This window comes from Microcaecilia unicolor, chromosome 3, assembly GCF_901765095.1.
Source record: "Microcaecilia unicolor chromosome 3, aMicUni1.1, whole genome shotgun sequence".
NCBI classification, from domain to species: domain Eukaryota; kingdom Metazoa; phylum Chordata; class Amphibia; order Gymnophiona; family Siphonopidae; genus Microcaecilia; species Microcaecilia unicolor.
Genome location: NC_044033.1, coordinates 514,129,345 through 514,150,403, shown reverse-complemented (window position 1 = coordinate 514,150,403; position 21,059 = coordinate 514,129,345). Strand labels below are relative to the sequence as shown.

The 21,059-nt window shown below is 41.8% G+C and overlaps 1 protein-coding gene across 1 annotated transcript in view; it reads left to right on the top strand.

Annotated features, from left to right (window-relative positions):
• The first annotated feature begins 3,991 nt into the window (after positions 1 to 3,991).
• Positions 3,992 to 21,059, top strand: part of SIM1 (SIM bHLH transcription factor 1) — a 133,474-nt gene continuing 116,406 nt past the window's right edge. Inside the window, exon 1 of the mRNA XM_030195659.1 lies at positions 3,992 to 4,166. Within this exon, the coding sequence (XP_030051519.1) occupies positions 3,992 to 4,166 (175 nt within the window). The remainder of the gene's footprint in view (positions 4,167 to 21,059) is intronic.

Sequence of the window (21,059 nt, the reverse complement as noted above, 5' to 3'; positions counted from 1 at the left end):
CAAGTCCTAAACAGAAAAAAATGAGAACACTCAGATTGTATAGAATAAGTTTCAATTAGTACAGAATAAAAAGCATGCAGACTTTAATTAATTAATGATGCCATTTAATATTTTCTCCTTTTGGTTTTCAAAATGATCAGGGTTTTTTTTAAAGGATTCAGGCTGGTCAAAACTTGCAAATAGTCTTTTTTTTTTCACATCGGCAACCTTCTGAGCTCCGCTGAGACGGTGACCTAATGGATCATGAAACCATAAAACAATGCAAAGGATTATTAGAGAGATCACACTCACAAACGTATTTAGGTAAATACAGTCGAACTGCAATCTTTAAAAACCATATAACATACATTTTATATTATATTGTATGTTGAATTCTTGTTCGCTCTTAAAACTATGTAATTACGGAATAAAGGGCTATTACATTTGAATTACAGCGCTCTTCAAAAAGGATTTCCCCGCACCAAGGACGAAATTGAGAAAAATCATCGTTAAATAAAACAACGATCCGAATGTTTCTTTCAGTTCTGTTCTGGAGAACCTTCAGGAGGGTAAGTGGAGTGTTTTAATTGAAAGAAAATGATTTAAAAACTAACAAAAAATTAAGAATGTGGTTTCTGAAAGCGGGCGACGGCAGGTGGTTTTACTGTAGCGATTAATGGATTCGTTTCCATCAAGTTATCTAAAATGAATCGGCATTGCACTCGCTAAGCCCTTGCTAATTATCTTTCGATAATTTCATGACAACACATTCACTCTGTTTATTAACCAAATAAATACTCCTGAATTGTAACCCTATAGAAACCCTTCCTTAACCGGGCTCCACTGCATGCGCTCTTTCCTCATTTTGCACTGGCCGCTGGAGGAAAACGAATTATTGACTATCTCGTTTGTTATTAAAATAAATATATTTAGATACCATTACACAGGGATATTTAAGCGCATATAGTATTCTCGAAACTGAAAGTCCCAAAACGTGTTATTTGTTCATTATTTCTGTTACCGTTTCCAGAAAGTCTAAAAAAAAAAAAATTTAAACACTAGTAAAAATAGTCAGTGATTATTCCCTCATGATTTATTTCGAAAAAAAAAAAAGTGAAACTCCTTGAACAAATTTGCTGCCTTTTGTATTATTAAAGTGTGGACTGATTCAAAGATATGATCAAGTCATCTTATTTTTGGGCCGCAGGGATAAGTGCTCCAAAATCATAACCAGAAAGAGAAGCACAAAGAAAACAGAACATCAACTGTAAAATATTTCTAGAGAAAAATTGCACCGGATTAGAGTATTTTTGTAATTTACGGAACGTTGGTAGCAGTATTTTAATATTTTGTCAAAGTAGCGGGAATTCCTTTTACATTTTCTGCTTCTAACCTGTCCAAACGCATTTTTTTTTTTCAAACGTAAGTTACCCGTCCAACACAGAGCCGCATAAATAGCACCTGCTAATATTTAATCATATTTGCTCCAGTTATTACCCAGATGTATACACGGCGTTTACATGTAACACCACAAATTACAGCAGACAGAGAAATATATATTTAAACACTTGAAACATGTATTGTACATACCTGATACGGGGTAAACGTCAGAAACATAAATTATTATAGTGTCTTTTAAATTTCTCTTCTAATACAACTGTGTATTTTAAAGAGAGATTTAAGAGAAAGAGAGAGAGGGCGAACATGTTTGAAAGCTGCTCTGCCGGGTTTAGAAATTCCGCCTCCATCACATTCGTTATTTTCAGAAAGAAATTTGAACAAAGAATCTTTAAACAAATTTGTGAATGTAAACCCAGATGAAGCAGGTTGGAAGACATCATTGTTAAGTGGGCAGCGCACCTAAAAACACACTGAACAGGTAACGTTCAAGTTATGTTTTGAGCTCTCTTTCTGCCTCTGTTTATATGTTTGTAGACGAAATCTATAAACTTTACTAAATATACAAGCATAACACTTTTTTGTTATATTATGATAGAGTTTACAGGGAACTTAAATCCATCCTAATTTTGGTGTACAGTGTGTAAGACTAGCAAAGTTACTCCTGCCCTCCAGCTGAAACACAAAACCAATTTTTCACACACACACAAAAAAATAAGTTTCCCTTCCTCCCAGTTCGACCAAATGCTGCAAATAAATCCCTGTCAGTGCTGAAGCACCGGTGGAAGCTGCTTCTGCTGCTACACCTTGCGGCACACACCGGTGGAGCGCACCTGGCTTGATTTCGCGTTTTATTATTATTATTATTTTTTTTGTTTCAAAATCCTGCTTTGTTTTTTGGAATCAAAGCAGACGCATTCTCCACTCCCGAGAAAGCTTTTGTTACAGCAGCGCGTCTAGGAGAAATAAAACGCCGATAAACTACTTTCGCCACGCGGGAAAGTAGCCGGCTCAGCCTCAGCCCCGCAAGGGGTCGACCAAGGCCTCCGGCTTTGCCTTCCGAACCCGGCGACGTCACCAGCGCGTCTTTACCAATGGGCGCCCGGCAGCTGGCACCTTGCGTCCAATGGGAGACAGGGACAGCCTGTGAGTGGCATTGAGGGAGGAGTGGGCCGAAGGAAGAGTGAGGATGAAGTTGTGCCAAACTAAAAATCCTTTAGCTATGAAGACGTTATTAGACATTCTCAGCCTCAAATTAGTCCTTCTTCATTAATACCAACTTCATCACCGGCATCGGAGAGGGGGAGTCTTGCAAATGACAAGCAAAATAGCCCCTCTCCCACCCCAAAACAAAGAGGCAGGGGGGAGAGCTGCAACCTTGCAATGTTCAGTCCAATGATTGTCTTAAAGAGTTGGATGCACCTTCTGAAGGATCTCTGCTGGGACCATAATTAAAGGTAGGTTTGGGCAACCGCAGTGCAAATATTTAGTAGCGGCCGGTTTCAGAGACGGCTATTTTTCATTTGACAACGAATACTGGTAATTTGCCCAGATTAATTTCCTTGGTTCCTTCCTAAATGTTGTGATTCTCACCCCTCCTCCCCCTTTATCATATCATGCATTGGTTGAAGGCATTTATTTTTTTTTTTGGGGGGGGGGCTGATAGTTAAGGATCAATTCTGTTTAATTAGTTAAGGGGTACCATACACTGGACTGTGTTCAGGTAGTTTTGCTGTTTGAATTAGTGGATGCAAGTATTGGGACATCAAGTACCTTGAGCGCCCCCCCCCCCCCACTCCATAAGAAAAGTCTACGTATGTCTTTATACTTCTTAACTTTCACAGTGTTTTATTCTTAAAATATAATGCAAAACGCCTTACAAAGGCATTGTTTGAGAGACTCGATAAGATTCTGTTTTTTTAGCATAGGTGGAATTTGGATACCAGAACTCTTGATTCTGATTGCTCGGACGAGGTGAATACTTGAATTAAAACTAGAAATAGTCATACTGTTATTTATTTATTTATTTTGCAATGACTCTATTGTAGAATTTCCAGTGCTGCTCTGTTACTGAATGCGTTTATTTGATTTGAATTTCCCACAGTAAGCCGAAGGTCCTACCTGCCGAGCGATCAGACCCACATGGCAAGCGGCGGCGCAAGTCCTAGGAGGAACGGGATTGCAGGCGGAGCATGTCTGCGCTCGGCCGAGCTCGGTTCACGTTCTGGAGCAAACGAAAAAGACGTGGCAGTGCAAATCGGTCACTGTGCGGTGGTGGTAGTGGTGGTGTAACTGGCACACGGCCAAGGGCAGCGCTGGTACATGGATTCTGACCTGCAGAAACAGTATTTTAATCCCTGGCAAATATCTTAATTTAAAAAAAAAAAATTTTAAAACTTTTTTTTCTTTGCAATACGCATATCTTTCGTTATATATACGCATATATATATTTTTTTTAATAAGCAAAACATTGTGTTTAAAGTATATTTCAGACTTTTGCCATCATGTGCGTGAGTTGACATTTTCTTCCCACCCTCCCCTGCCCCCCCCCCCCCTCCTGTTTGGATGAATCGGTGGAGATTAAACTGTAAGAAGGAAGGGGGAAAAAAGCACCATGAAAGAGAAATCCAAAAATGCGGCCCGGACTAGGCGGGAGAAAGAAAACAGTGAATTTTATGAACTGGCTAAATTGCTCCCTTTGCCCTCGGCCATCACGTCGCAGCTCGACAAAGCATCCATAATCAGACTGACGACCAGCTATTTAAAAATGAGAGTGGTCTTTCCTGAAGGTAGGTCCCTTAAGTTAAAGATCAGAGTCTTATGCAGGCTATTAACGTGAATGCAGACAAACAACCCTGTGAGGCGTGAGCTGGAATTAACCGCCTTTCTGCGCTGCAAATGCGTTCATTTTGCAGCACATAAGGACGCGTTTGGTTGGCAACTAGACCCAGTAATGCCTCTGTCAACACTTCAGATACGGTCTGAGCCGAAAGTAGCCCTAAAGCAAATAACCTATTCTTCTCGCCCATCGGCTGGAAAGCGGGTCCCAAAACCCAGCTGGGAAGCCCAAACTCCCAGAAATGGCTTCAAATGCTGCGCCTCAGTTTGCAGTTAGAAGTCACTGTCGAAAAATATTCTTTTTAGGATTAAAGGTCCTGTGTTACTATGTTTGTGCAGCGCTGCGTATGCCTTGTAAATGCTAAGTAGTAGTACTACTACTACTACTACTACTTAGCATTTCTATAGCGCTACAAGGCGTACGCAGCGCTGCACAAACATAGAAGAAAGACAGTCCCTGCTCAAAGAGCTTACAATCTATAGACAAAAAATAAAGCAATCAAATCAATTATGGACAGGAAGGAGGAGAGGAGGGTAGGTGGAGGCGAGTGGTTACAAGTGGTTACCAGTCAAAAGCAATGTTAAAGAGGTGGGCTTTCAGTCTAGATTTAAAGGTGGCCAAGGATGGGGCAAGACATAGGGGCTCAGGAAGTTTATATTGTGGAGGAGTGGCCTAGTGGCCAGGGTGGTGGACTTCGGTCCTGGGGAACTGAGGAACCGACCCCCACCTCAGGCACAGGCAGCCCCCCCCCCCCCCGCGACTCCAGGCAAGTCACCCAACCCTCCACTGCCCCATGTAAGCCGCATTGAGCCTGCCCAAGTTGTTTTCTCCTAGGTAGAGAACTGAGAGAGAAAACAGGGCCTTTAATCCAGCTGGACATACAGCTGTCGGTATTTGGTGGTATTTCTTCCAGGAGTAGTAGTTAATCTAATCATACAGTGATAGAAATATTAGTAATATTAATGTATTGGTAACTCAGCTGCCTTTGCCTGCAACGGTGTGTTAGTGTGTGCTGATCTTATCATCAATATTCATAACAGACAGATTAACAAGGTAAAGGATCCGCTGCTTAAAATGCAATAACTAGCAAGGGACTTGGCTAAAAGCAAGAAAATATTAATTAAGGTGATAGGGAGCATTAAGTTGACGTAACCTATACTGTTAGTAGAACAATAAGGTGTCCAGAGGTGCCCAAGTCTTTAATGAGGGCTGAAGAGTGTGTTCCTGGAGAGCCAGATCACCCTCAGGCTTTTTGATTATTTATTTTATTGCATTTGTATCCCACATTTTCCCACCTATTTGCGGGCTCAGTGTGGCTTACAATACATTGTGAATGATGGAAATACAATTTGTTAAAGTACGATTATGAGTTACATTGTGAAGAGTTATGGGAAGACAAAGTCAAAAACATCATTTGGGAATAGAACAATGGAATGTAACAATGGGGAAATGATAGGGCGAAAAACCCTATTATTATCCAAAGGTGGCTCCACCGTTCTGTGAAGTTCAACTTCGAATTGGCTTTCCGGTTGCCTATGATGAGGTGCAGAGCAATTGCAAGCATGCTATTAAATTAGTTTCTGATGGTCATCCGCTGTTATCATGTCCGGATTAGAGGAACACAGAATTATGGTTTTGTAGGAAATCTCCAAGTCTCTGGGTAGGTCACATTCTACTCCAAATAATACTCCATTGGGCCTTAAAATGTTTGCAATAATAAATGATAGGGGATAAAGAGCCAGATTCAGTGGAACAAGACCAACAGACTTCGAAAAGGGTAAAAAAAAAAATAAAAGAATAAAAAGGAAAATTGGTAATCCCCGCATTCTGTGGGTCTAAGAGTTTTAGACCAAAAAGGTCAGAGCGGTCGAATTCAGGTGAATAAAAAACCAAGCTCGTTCTCCCAGAATGATTCCGAGAGAGTAATATATTTGTTAGGAAATTCGTGTAACTTTTTGTACAAAGTGGAAGAGTCTGCAACCCAACCTTCATCCTGGGTAAATTCACAGAGCTATGGTTAAGGAGCCTTCTGACAGAGCATCTAACAGATTTATTTGAACTAAAGTTAGAAGGAAGGGTTTATCTTTATCTTTCATACCATTTTTATATGCAACATAAAATAAAGTAAATGGCTTCTGGCTGGATCACACAAGGAAAGGGCAACTGTCCTTAAATTGCTTGGAACAACCTTCCTGAGCCCTTACGCCAAGCCCCCTCCCTGCCCGTCTTCAAGTCTTTGCTTAAAGCCCACCTCTTCAATGCTGCGTTCGGCACCTAACCCTTACCGTTCAGTGAATCCAGACTGCCCCTATCGGACCGACCGTTCACTTGTCTATTAGATTGTAAGCTCTTTGAGCAGGGACTGTCTCTCTTTGTTAAATTGTACAGCGGTAAAACCCTAGTAGCGCTCTAGAAATGTTAAGTAGTAGTAGTAGTAAATTGAGCGCATGGTAAAGGGTAAAAGGTCATGGGTTTTGCTATACCGCCTTTCTGTGGTACAACCAAAGCGGTTCATAGGTATTATTATAGGTACTTTTTCTGTCCCCAGTGGGCTTACAGCCTAAAGTTTTTGCACCTAACTTTTGCACGGTATTTGTGTTAAAAATTAGAAACGCTCATAAATTTCTTATATTTTGGAGGAAGGTATGGAGTTTGGAGACGACAAAACCCTGATTTTCACTTTTATTTGAAGCACAAACAGGGAAAAAATATCTATAAGTCAAGCTGTTCAGTAGAGCAAACAATAATGTAAGACAAATGCAACAATGAGAGACTGAAACAGCCATGATTTCGGTGTTTTTAGTCTCGCGCTAAACAATAATCCAGAGCTGTGGGGTTTGGAAAGCGGAATCTGTTACCCGCGGTCCGAGGGACAGAATACCTGCAAATGTCTACTTGGGTGAGTTTCACACATTTTAGGGCGTGAAAAAGCAAGAAAAAGAAAATTACGAAAACAATTCAAGGAGTTTGGAACTAATTCACTCCCCCCCCCCCCACCAACTCTCCTGACAATATTACTAGTACTACTTATAATTTCTATAGCGCTACTAGACGTACGCAGCGCTGTACATTTGAACATGAAGAGACAGTCCCTGCTCCACAGAGCTTACAATCTAATTAGGACAGACAAACAGGACAAATAAGGGATAAGGACAAAGGGTAGCAAGATTCCGGAATCCCAAAGAGTTGTAAGATTCCATGCAGAATCCCAAGGAGTAGCAAGATTCCGGAATCCCAAAGACTACTACTACTACTACTTAGCATTTCTATAGCGCTACTAGACGTACACAGCGCTGTACACTTGAACATGAAAAGACAGTCACAATATTATCAGTCTTTATAATAGTCTGAAACCAGGAAAGAAGAAATGGTCAAAACAATAGTGGGGGGAAAAAAATAAGATACATCAACTCTCACATTATTTTCCAGTTGATGATTAGGTGGCTTCCAGGTTATTATAAAGGCTTGATTTTGTTGTTTAAATAGAGATATAGTTGCCTTTTTTTTTTTTCCTACTGTCAATAAAACTATCAAACTGTCAGGGCCGATCGGTTCTAAAAGGATTATTAGGAATGATTTTTTTTTCTCAGCTCTTGCAGTCTCGGTAGGCCAACTTTCTGCGTGATTTCCAGCAGTTCTCGTCAATTACTGCTGCCCGTGTATATCTGCTCGTTAGATCAGAAGAAACATATGGTGTGGCTTGGAGGACTGTGAGTAATCAAGCGAAGAAAAGAATAGCTGCCCCGAGTCCCTGGGTAGAAAAACAGAATGTTTGAATGCACCAGGGAATTGGCATGGCAGAGTGCAGGGGAGCCAGAACTGCCATCAGCCAAGGAATATGCTAATTCCTGCGAAAGAGAGACCTGGAAGATAAAAAAACAAAACAAAACTGGGACTGAGATTGCAAAAAAGAGTCTAATTAGCTGCAAACGACAATTTAAAAATTAAGGTAGTGATGGGAGAACTGGGGGATACCCAAGAGTGGTTAAAAAAATATATATAAATCTAAATGTCACCTCTAAGAAGGAATTGCTGTTTACTGATTGGTTGCTTGATTGAAGTTTATTTTGATTTTGTACAGTAGCCTGCACATCTGTATACAGATTGCACACAAAAACATTAAAAAAAGAACAAACTTGTATGGACGCCACACTTTGTGAAAGAAAGAACTGACACGAAATCGGTTGTAATAAGCAAACAACTTGATCCAAATAGGCTGGAATATTGACATCAAAGATAGACAGGCAACATATTCGTGTAAAGGTGTTCAAGGCCCATCCTTCCATTATGAGATGGACACGTTTCAGAAAATGTTGCCGGTTTTATTTGTATTGAGGTTAGCTGGTCCCTGTTTCACCAACGTTCTTAATTGGTACCGAACATAGAAATCTATTAGATTAAGAAACGGTGATTTTGTTGTTGCTTTTAAAATCAATATAACTGCAGAAAGGAGTATGCTAACCTCCCCCCCCCCTTTTATTTTTGCTTTTTAATATTAAAAAAAAATCTTTACAAATGATAACCAGGATCAGAAGAATTTCTACACATCTTTCTCTCTCTGTATAGATTTAAAAAAAAAAGATGATTTCTATGGAATACATAAAATATGTCACAGGATGTCAGTACTAAAAAGTAGTTAATAGGTTATCCTCGAATCGCTGTAACACAAGGCTTAAAAATGGTATGGGGGAAACAGGTATGAAAAAAATCCTTTTATTTAGGTGGCGTTGCTAAATCGTTTTCAAGGGTAGACGCTATTATAAATCGCTAGGTAATAACCTTAACTTTGACTATTAACAAACAAACAAACAAACACTATTTCTCAATCGACCCTTTTCCTGTAGCGTTTACCGTAGCCACAGAAATGGGAGAAACTGTTAATAAACAACCTACTTTCTTTCCTCTCTGAATATTAGTTCGTACCCCGCTCCGATAAGCTCGGAAGGGCGGTATGTCAAATTCCGAATTAAAACAAACAAACAAAAAAAGATGGCTTTGTCTTGGCATAATCTTTTATACATCACCACTTGCAAAATAAAAATAGGAACGATATTCTGTGTAGTGCACGTGATTAAAAAAAAAAATATATATATATATGTTTTTCAGAAATAATGTAGGATAGTTGCAGAGTTCACTAGGGAAACCGAGAATTCTATATTGCTAAATCTGAAGGCCAAGTAGTAAATAAGACCTAGCCTAAAATAAAAACATATCGGGTCCCGATAAAAAAAATAAATTAATTAAATGACTTTAAAAAATCGTGTCTTGCAGCATAGCCAATGCTCTTCACCAACAATCTGTGTGAAAAAGGACAGATCTAATGCTAACGAGTTTGATATTTTTTGTTCCTTTTTTAATTATTGTTAGCATTTTTTAATTAAAGAGAGCACCAAAATAAAAAGTTGATGAAATTCTGGCGGGTTAGGGGGGTTGCACGCAGCAGTTTTGAATCCGGAAAATGGCTGCGATGAGCCTTAAATGCTTAATTTTTGCTTCATTTCAGGGGAGGGGCTCTCCAAACTACGTTTCCCACGTGCACAGTTGATTTAATGCTGTTTTCCTTGCTGCTGGGGGGGGGTGGGGGAAATGCGTATTGGATTTCCGTGTTTATTTTCTTGCAGAAGTTTTTCTCATTTAAAAGTCTTGCCCTAACAGTTTTCTTTCCACGCCTTCCGTCGCTCTTTAATCCAAGTTTTCATGTGGATTTAAAACTTGATGTGCAGAACGAAATAGCCGATATAAGAGCCGTATCGCCCCCCCCCCTCTTCCCGAACCTCGGATTTATGAGCTAGAAAACAGAGAATCAAGGGTGAAATGTATATTTTCGTAACATTTTTCCATCGTCTAATAAAATGATCATTTATGGCCGATTCTTTCTTTCTTTCAAACTAAATTACCTGCAGTGTTTCAATGCATTTTTCTATAATCAGTTGTTAGGTACTATCTGTATATTGTTGAGAAGTATGTGACTCAAACTGCCCAATGACAAATTGGCTACAGTATTTTTAGACAGTGGTTAAAAAAAAATTCGTTTTCCAAAACGTTGGAATACCTTGAGTTGATCGATTTTGGTTTTATTTTTAAATAGTCCAGTTAAATAAATATGCATGACTTTTGGGATGCAAAACAGTATCTTTTTACACTGTATATAACAGTATGGCTTTGGACTTTATAGAAACTATTTCTTCCTCCCCCCCCCCCCTCCCTCTCCACCCAATTCCACCAGTGATCTTAAAGTTTGCTGAATTGAGCTTGGGCGACTTAGCAACTTGGGTAATGAAGAGAGGGGAGCAGAACTATCTGGGGCAGATACTGCACTGGGTAGAGGGTTGTCTTGCATACCGGACAGCAAGAATCTGAAATAAATTGTTATTTTTAGCGGGCCAGACTGGTAGTGTCTGGTTCTTCCACACTTGATTGATTTTGTTAGGGGGCCCTTTTACTAAGCTGGGTAGGGCTAACTGGTGGATACCACTTAGGGCACCCTGTTTCCTGCACTAGAAAATAATTTTGTATGGGGGGGGGAGGAGGGGGGTTCCTGGCTGTAATCCGCAGCAAGGCCACATTGAGGTGCACTGTCTGATTACTACAGGAGCAGGCATGAGCCCTTACTGTCAAATAAATAGGTGGTCTTAAGGGCTCAGGCAGTACATTGCCAATGCAGTAATTTTAACATTAGGGCAGTGCCATTTCCTGCCCCATTAAAAAAAAAAGCCCTTTTTACCAGCCCTGATAATAAAAAAAAATGCAGCATAGCTGTCCAAACTAGCACAGGCCACTTTTTTACTTCAGCTTAGTTTAAAGGACCCCTCAATCACTGTAGGGTCTCAGGTGAGTGGAACAATGTATGTAATCTGTAGCTCAGTGTTGCAGTATGGAGGGAAACCACCGTGGGAGTTTTTTTTTTTTTTGGGGGGGGGGGGGGCGCTGTCAGAACAGGCAAAAGGTCTGACTGCACCAAGCATGCCCGTTGTCCTATCTGCACAATCCTGGGAAAATGCCCGAGAAGGTGGAAATTGTGTCTGATATCCAGAGGGGGGAGAGAGCTAATGCCCCCACGATGCACGTGAGCAGCAACTGTGAGGGCCAAGCACTTACACCTGCTTCTAAAGATTGCTTTGAGGCCGACTAAACCAAACCCTTACCTTTTATTGCATCACATTACTATTGACCCAGATCCCTCCTCACCCCAATCTCCAGTGCTGTTAACACACAAGCGCTAATTCTGAAAGCTTTCTACAGGCCCCCCGGAGTATAATAAACACCTTTAAATATATGTAGCATGCATGTATGCATTTATATGTATTTGTTCTGTACATATATCCGAAGAGAGTAATTTGGAGTTTGCACAACCTACAAATAAGCAAAAATAAAAAGAAAGTCGTTATATCCATAATAAACACCGTTTTATTTTAATTCTGCTTTAAGAGCGAGTGACTGATTGTACGTGCATGCCATATATTCCCAGAAAGGTGTTTATTATACTCTGGGGGGCTTACAGGAAGCCCTTATCCTGGCAAAGAGAAAACGCGGGGCAAACTGGACGTAAAAAGAGATTCGCTTAACATTTTTGATTTCTTTCTCCCCCCCCCCCCTTCCTCCGATCATGATTGATATCAACCTAGCCGAGATGAATTGATAGGGTGTAAAATGAAGCCAGTAAAGATTAAAATACCCCGAAACTTGGAAATAAAAAAAAAAAACCTGTATGCAACGCAGTCATTTTTTTTCCTATTCTGCAGTATTTTGTATCTTAACCAGATCCAGTTTTGCGCTTCTATTTTTATGCGCTACAGGAGCAACGCACCGCGCGGACACATTAACGATCACCCGTAATTTTACAAGAACTATTTATGCATTCCTTGCTAAGTTAAGACACCGCGAGGGCTACCATGAAAGCAACCTTTTGCAACCTCAGCTCCCGATTCCTCTGCATTTGTTTTCTCGAATGTCATTGGGGAGAAAGGCTGGAATGTGAAGGAAAAGGTGTGTGGTCAAAGGTCAGGACTCCTGGGCTAACTTGCCCTTCCACGGTAGGATGTCATTGTGTAGTAGGCGTTGCTTTAGAGAGGAAGACATATATTATACAGTCACAGCTTCTGGAATGCAGGGCACAAAACTCAATCACATGATTTCAGGTCATCTGCGAGATTCAAGGACACCTGCGGTGGCTTATTGAAAATCCTTCCTGAAAGGGTGACATTCCAGCCAGAATTCCAAGACTGTGCATAATACTAGAATTTGATCTTGGTGCTATAAATACTGCGGCCTTAGACCACCTGATCAATTGTTAGCAAGTGATTCCTGGGAAGCTGCCTCTTAACAAAATCAAAAGATTTTTTATCCTTAACCCCCACCTGTCTGATTGTACTTGATCAAGCACAGAGGTGACATCACCTCTTAACACCTTTTTTAAGTCAGGGATTTCCTTATTTCATAACAAATACTGATGAATTATCATTGTTAGCCAGCATTGGAAGCTTTTGACAGAAAAGAGAGGGCTGAGGGGAGACATGATAGAGGTATATAAAATAACGAGTGGAGTGGAACAGGTGGATATGAAGCGCCTGTTCACGCTTTCCAAAAATACCAGGACTAGGGGGCATGCGATGAAACTACAGTGTAGTAAATTTAAAACAAATAGGAGAAAAGTTTTCTTCACCCAACGGGTAATTAAACTCTGGAATTTGTTGCTGGAGAATGTGGTGAAGGCGGTTAGCTTAGCAGAGTTTAAAAAGGGGTTAGACGGTTTCCTAAAGGACAAGTCCATAAACCACTACTAAATGTACTTGGGAAAAATCAACAATTCCAGGAATAACATGTATAGAATGTTTGTAGGTTTGGGAAGCTTGCCAGGTGCCCTTGGCCTGGATTGGCCGCTGTCGTGGACAGGATGCTGGGCTCATGGACCCTTGGTCTTTTCCCAATGTGGCATTACTTATGCACTTAAAAAAAAGGATCCTAGAACCCCTGATTACTTCCTGAGAGGATTTCAGTCCACCTCAATAAACCCCTTTTAACGCAAAACTTAAAGCCAACTGCTGCTTTCTCAAGGAGGTCACCGGCAGAGATCCTTGAAAATCCCTGGTGGCTGCAACCTGGCTGAGGAATCCCTGAAGTGATGTTTTCTGCCTGCTTAGGCTTGCATGGCTGTACCATTTCCGTATAATCTGTATAATTATTATTGCTGTAAAATGAGCTTGCTGTTTGGGTTTGATGACTTGCATACTTTTGCTTACAGAAATTAATTAATCTGCCTTTCTAATGAAGGCAGAATTTGGGGCACATAATGGAAATGAATTCTCTGCCTCATCACTGGTGCACTCACTCCCTCGAAGTGCATTTTACGGTCAGAGTTCCAATATCCAGAGAATGCGAAATTTGCTGTTTCTAGTTATATATGTCATTGAAAACGAAATAGAAATTCTTTGCAGTGTAGTTGATTACCTTGGAAAGTGCTGTTTTACTGTGTGTGTGTGTGTGTGTGTGTGTGTGTGTTTAATTTACTGCCTGTTTTAAAGTACAGCAAATCCCCCTGCCCGAACAAAAAAAAAATAAGCAAACATAATAATTAGCAAACTAAGAACAATGTAAATTCTAGTTTATAATCCCTGTCCACAGCTCACTTTCCTTCCTTTTAGTGTCAGCTCATGTCCTGTCTTAGACCTGGCTTTCCTAATCACTTTAATATTTACAGTGGCTTGACATTGTTTGCTGTTTAAGGTGGGTGTACAGTTCACAGCTCCTTCGAATCAAATCACTTTTCGTTTTAGCAGTAGGAACGGAGTTGTATTATGTTTATCATCAAACTATAACACGGAATGAGGCAAACATGACATGTCTACTACTTGACATTTCTAAAGCGCTACTAGGGTTACCAGCGCTGTACAATTTAACATAGAAGGACAGTCCCTGCTCAAAGGAGCTTACAATCTAAAGGAGAGGAGTGTGGTAGCTGTGTTAGTCCACTCTTAAGGTTATCAATAGAAATCAAACAAAATAAAACATGGAAAAGAAAATAAGATGATACCTTTTTTATTGGACATAACTTAATACATTTCTTGATTAGCTTTCGAAGGTTGCCCTTCTTCGTCAGATCGGAAATAAGCAAATGTGCTAGCTGACAGTGTATATAAGTGAAAGCATTCAAGCATTACTATGACAGTAAAATAGATACCATTGGAGATTCTACATGGAATGTTGCTACTATTGGAGATTCTACGTGGAATGTTGCTATTCCACTAGCAACATTCCATGTAGAAGGCTGCTGCAGGCTTCTGTTTCTGTGAGTCTGACGTCCTGCACATACCTGCAGGACGTCAGACTCACAGAAGCAGAAGCCTGCGCGGCCACATTGGTGATCTACAAGGGCCGAATTCTACATGGAATGTTGCTAGTGGAATAGCAACATTCCATGTAGAATCTATAGAAATCAAACAAAATAAAACATGGAAAAGAAAATAAGATGATACCTTTTTTATTGGACATAACTTAATACATTTCTTGATTTGCTTTTGAAGGTTGCCCTTCTTCGTCAGATCGGAAATAAGCAAATGTGCTAGCTGACAGTGTATATAAGTGAAAACATTCAAGCATTACTATGACAGTCTGACAGGGTGGGAGGAGGGGGGTGGGTAGGACAAATGTACAGTCAGTCAAATAGGGGCAGTCCAGATTTCCTGAAAGGTATAAAGGTTAGGTGTCGAAAGCAACATTGAAGAGGTGGGCTTTGAGCAAGGATTTGAAGATGGGTAGGGAGGGGGCTTGGCGTAAGGGCTCAGGAAGTTGATTCCAAGCATAGGGTGAGGCCAGGCAGAATGAGCGGAGTTTATTGGACGATGTGGCTGTGACCACAAGGGGACAGAGCTCGTTTGGTAACAGGAAATAGAAGTTTGGGCTTGCTTTATTATTATTACAAGAAAATTAGAAGAACTTAGGGTCCTTATTGCCCTCGGGGGTAATCAAATGGTGGCTGGTATAAAATGAATGTTTCCCCGATATTTTTCGATTCTAAATGGAGGGGGAGGGGGGAAAGACATTTTAAAAAAAAATGGTCTGAAGTCGGAACACAGGGACAGGTGCGTTTTCCTTTGAGAAATCGTTGAGAAAGAATTACGTAATTTGGTCGTTAATAATAATTCTCTTGGAAACGTGTAATCAGAAAAATACCATCTAATGTTTTTTTTTCTGATACTAGGCTTCTCCGATCACTTCAGTTCTGAATTTTCCATTCAGAACTGCTTATCCGTATCATAAGACAGGAAGCAGGGGAAGTATTTGCAATATAAAGATGCCGGTCACTTTCCTATCTTGTATGATGATATGAACACTCGCCCTTCGAATCCCTGTGATTCCCAGGAACAGCCAGGTTTAAGGGATTTTCACAGATGGCGTCATTGCACAACTGGAGCTGAAGGTTGCAAGCGTGGTTCTTGTGTGTCTTTTTACACAGAATTATGAGCCAGTCACTTCCAAAATACTTATGAAATAATTTGGCAAGGCTCCTCCGAGCAGGATTGCTCCCGGCGATTTTAAAGGAATTACAGAGAAGGAACGTAAAGAATTTCAATAAAAGGCTGAAAAGTAAAACGTTTAATCTCCGCGGGATGAGCATAAGCCGACGACGTTTAAATAAAACGTTAAGAACGTGATAAAAAAAAGATGATTATACAGAAGGTAGCGATATATAGGTTTAAAACGCAATGTAGTTTTGCTTTAAAATATCGAATTTATTGGTTTAAACCATAACAGTACAGTGAATATTAATATATGTTAACGTTCCTTATCTGCTGCTCGTGGTTTAGGTGCATCTGGGGGGGTTAAAGTTTACCTCTTGACCCATTTCATAAGTGCTTCAAGGTGCTGCACGTGGGCTTCTCCTGGTCTGGAGGTACCGACCCAAATCTTCCCAGCTTTCAGATTTGGGGAAGCTGCCTTATATCTCAGCAGAAGGCTATTTCAGCCGAATTCATTCAGGATCATGTTAGGATTGGCAATCTGTCCTGAGCAAACCATGGAATCAGATAACTAAGTTTAACTGTGGAAAGCTGATAATTTGAGCAAACAAATTTCTTTATAGCAATTCCTCCCTCCACCTGTCTTTTACTATCAGCTAGATTTTTCAAACCTAAAGGTACTTTCTGAGCACTGAATACAATTTTCCTCTCTCTCTCTCTGTTTATACTTTTATTTAGTTATCAATAGAAATCAAACAAAATAAAACATGGAAAAGAAAATAAGATGATACCTTTTTTATTGGCCATAACTTAATACATTTCTTGATTAGCTTTCGAAGATTGCCCTTGTTCGTCAGATCGGAAATAAGCAAATGTGCTAGCTGACAGTGTATATAAGTGAAAACATTCAAGCATTACTATGACAGTCTGACAGGGTGGGAGGATGGGGGTGGGTCGGAGGTATGCATGGGGACATCAAAGCATATCATTGATATTCTAACAGGATGGGTGTGGATAGGTGAGGGGTGGGGTGATCAACAGAGACATACAGCTTTATGGTTTATAATGGGCTAGGAACCCCAGATCCTTGTTAAGTCCTTTCTGTTGGGTGTTAAAATATTCAATCATTCTGACTTCAAAGGTCTTACTTTATTTATTTAGGAAAGATCTCAGGGTACAAAAGTCAGTGTCCTCAGATGTGAGAAACAATAAACGTATTTGAGGGTTGATTGATCTGTAGCTTGAGTCGCTTTTGCTCTTGTGCAAAACTTGCACCTGATATAAATAAAGCATAATGTACCATAGTACATTCTTAGTCTAGTTGAGATCAGTTGTTTGGAACCTTAAACGGGGGATGCAATACTAATCACCCCCTTTTCTCTCTCAAAAACATAATCATAGCATAACTTACGCGTCCAGCTTCTCCTATATGGGCACACAACTGTGGAGCGCATTGCCGAAAGCGTTGGGGGCGACCTATGACCACCTGGACTTCAGGAAGTCACTAAAGGCCTACCTGTTCGGACGGGCATACCCCACCGACCCAACATGGATGCCTACACTCGGCCACACAGCAAAGCCAAAGATCGAAATGGACACTACATAACCTTTCTTCCCTTCAACCCCCATTGTACCTGACACACATATATACCTTGTTCGACCACAATATCACCTTGTATTTGTTTCTCTTCCGGACTTGGCGAACGCCGTTACGGTACTATGTAAGCCACATTGAGCCTGCAAATAGGTGGGAAAATGTGGGATACAAATGCAACAAATAAATAAACAAACAAACAAACAGGAAGACACAACATACAGATATATAAGTAATTGAGACCAGAGAAACTTGCTTGGTATAAAACAGGCCTCAGCTTTGTTTATTGGTGATAACTGGTATAACCTGGCCTAGTAAACAAGTAAAAAATTTAGGGCCCTGTTTACTAAGCTGTGCTGTAGGCTCGCTTGTGTTTTTAGCGCACACTAACACTAGATACATCCATAAATTCCTATGGATGGCTGTAGAGTTAGAATGTGCTTTTAGAGCGCGCTGCACCTGTTGCAGCCACCTGTTGCAGCCAACAACCTGACTACCCGCCGTTCAGAGCAAAGAAGTCATAGTCAATAAAGTCAAACAATGTAAAGACACAATATTTTTTACCAGCCATAGAAGTAAGTCTAAAATTCTGGATGTGGACTTCCATGTCTGTACTGAGCTGGGGCTCAATAGTCATTCCTGGTGAACACTGAGGACCTCCTTTTGAACATGCTGTAGCTCCAGTACCCCCCCACTAGGGGGAGCACTTGAAGGCCAGTTCTCTCCCCCCCCCCCCCCACCTCCCAGAAAACAAAGCTGCAGCCCAAAGCACCAGTTCTGTAGCCTCTAAGAAATCATTCAACAGCTCTAAACCCACATCGGAATAGTGGACCCTGTCGCGCCCATATAAACCAGGGCAAGTGACGTCGGCCCACGACTGCTTAATTTGATGGCCACCATGTTCAGTAAGTTATCTCCCGATTTGCTGGTTGATCTTTGCCACACTCCTGGTCCTATATTGGTCTCTAACACAGCGTGGGCAGAGGATAATATCCGACCACAAAACTATGGTATGAGAGAAACCAATCCGGTATAATCCTCAAGTTGCCCTTGACCAAATTAATAAGTTGCTTGGAGGTAAACACCACCAAGGCGAAGTACCAGATGATCTGTGGATTTTCCTTCTCTTATGAGGTGCCACATCAAGGGGACCAGGACCTGCCAGTGCATTCCCTGTTCGCCCCATCAGGAAAGACATGCTCCCTGTGCAGTCAATCCCAAGTGCAGTCCAAAGGTCCGTTCCGCCGCTCTGCAAGCCACCCAGTGTAGAAAGGAGTGCCCCAGGATCTATATCGAATATGGGCTGCCTTTTGCACCTGCAACAGGAAATAGACAAAACAAAGTGGAAGCAAGCAGAAGCCTGGATTGGCCGCTGTCGTGGACAGGATGCTGGGCTCGATGGACCCTTGGTCTTTTCCCAGTGTGGCATTATGTACTTATGTTATGTAAGCGAAGAAGATGTGACCACAACTGAATGAGAGAGTAATGAACCCAAGATTTACTTCACACTCGTGACATACCCCCTAAATGCAACAGACCTTCATCTACCAATGTGCTTGATAACCTCCGCACCCAATTCATTGCCTCAACAATGTGAAAGGAGTGGGGGGGAGGGGAGTAAAATAGGAGGAATCAAGGCCTGGGAATTGAATAATTCTCTTGTGTACCGCAGCAAATTGGTACCTAGACAGTGGTAGACCATCCTCATGCAGAAAAAAAAAAAGAATTGGGCTGAATTGGATCTGCTAGCAAGATACTCGGAAATATTATGGTGAGAACAGGTCACAAGACCAGCCATGTGATGAAGAACCAAAACCTGGCCCTTGCCACGCTGATCAGTTTTGGACTGTAATTGAACTGGATCCACTGAAAGCTGAAAACTAGGCCCAGCAGGAGGCCCCCAGTCGACCGCATGGTCAGGGGAACCAATTCACCCATCCGTAGAGCAGCAAAGAAAGATAAACAAAAGGCTGCTAGAAAAAAAACCAACCTTGAATGTAGAAAAGGCAAAAGAAGGTAAGGCATGTCACAAGGCCAAAAGGAGTTCATGTGTAATCAGTGCGAAAGAGTCAGGAAGCGGAGACAGGGCCGCAGAGAGGGGGGCAAGGGGGACAAAATTCCCCGGGTTTCCAAGGGGGACCCGGTGCCGGGGTCTCTCTCCTTCTGCTCCTAGGCTGCCGGCGCCGCAGTTCCCGGTCTCACCTGCCTGCCCTCAGCTCCGTCGACAACCCCCTTCCGTCCACCACCGGGTCCCCTGCATTCAAATCGGCAGCGCCTCACCGCCGTGTGAAAGCGGCAGATCGCCTCCCTTCGGGCCTTCCCTCACTGTGTCCCGCCCTCATCTGATGTAACTTCCTGTTTCTGTGAGGGCGGGGCACAGTGAGGGAGGGCCCGTAGGGAGGCAATTTTGTTGCCGATTTGAATGCAGGGGGCACGGTGGTGGACGGAGGGGGGCTGTCGATGGGGGTGGACGGGTGAAGACTGGGGACTGCGGCGCCGTTGGCCTGAGAGCAGGAGAGGGAGGCGACAGTGGTAACGATTGGGGGGGGGTGGCGGTGGGGGCCCCCGAGGGCGGCCTTGCCCCGGGCCCGGCTCAGTCTCTCGGCGGCCCTGAGCAGAGATGCAACCCTACCCCAGGCCTTAAACATCTGCTGTATGAGAAAGCCATCTGAAGGGTTTACTTTACACTTTAGAGCAGAACTTCCTCTCACCAAAGGGTCACAAAAAGGTTTAAGACTATCCAAAACACAGTCACACTTTAGCTCTCAATTCCACTCACCAAACGTCTTCATATATTAATCAAACAAATTATTTATTTCTTCAACTCACACATTTTAACCTCCCAGACCCTCAGATATCCACTCCCCCTGTTCAGAGTCCTTCCTTCTCTTTTTTTTTTCCCCTCTCCTAGTCCTGTGGTGAGCTGAGCTGCCAATCAGATTCAAGCTATGCAAATTTCAGTAAAAGAGGGCTTGCCAAAGAGTGAACCCTGCACAGCTCAAACACAGTTAAAACAGTCAAAATCAGGGCTTTTTTTGAGGGGGTGCTTGGGGGTACTGAGTACTGGCACCTTTTCCATTGTCTGCTAAAATTAACCCACGGACCCCAAGTTTTAATGAAAGAGCTCAGGCTCTACACAGCGATTCTGCCTTGTCATAGATTCTGTGACTGGTTGCAGGGGGCCTGGCTTTTGTGGGGTGGGTCCCTCAGCGATCACCCCATCCCTGAAGGGTGGCCTGGCATTTGAGTACCGGCATCATTTTTGCTAGAAAAAATGCACTGGTCAAAATTATCCTAAAGTAATTTCACTTTTAACATCATACAACATCTTATAATCATCCTTTGTGGAGAATTATGTGAAAATCTGCACTTTTAAGGGAACTGAGTTCGATTCCCACTGCAGCTCCTTGTGACTCTGGGCAAGTCACTTAACCCTCCATTGCCCCTGGTACAAATAAATACCTGTATATACTATGTAAACTGCTTTGAATGTAGTTGCAAAAACCACAGAAAGGCTGTATATGAAGTCTCATTTCCCTTTCCCTATTTGAGATTCTACATGGAATGTTACTAGTGAAGGAGTAGCCTAGTGGTTAGTACAGTGGAACATGGAATGTTGTTACTATTTGAGATTCTGGAATGTTGCTACTATTTGACATTCTACATGGAATGTTGCTACTGTTTAAGATTGTTCATGGAATGCTGCTAGTGGAGGAGTAGCCTAGTGGTTAATGCAGCAGACTCTGATCCTGCGGAACTGGGTTCAATTCCCAGTTCAGCTCCTTGTGACTCT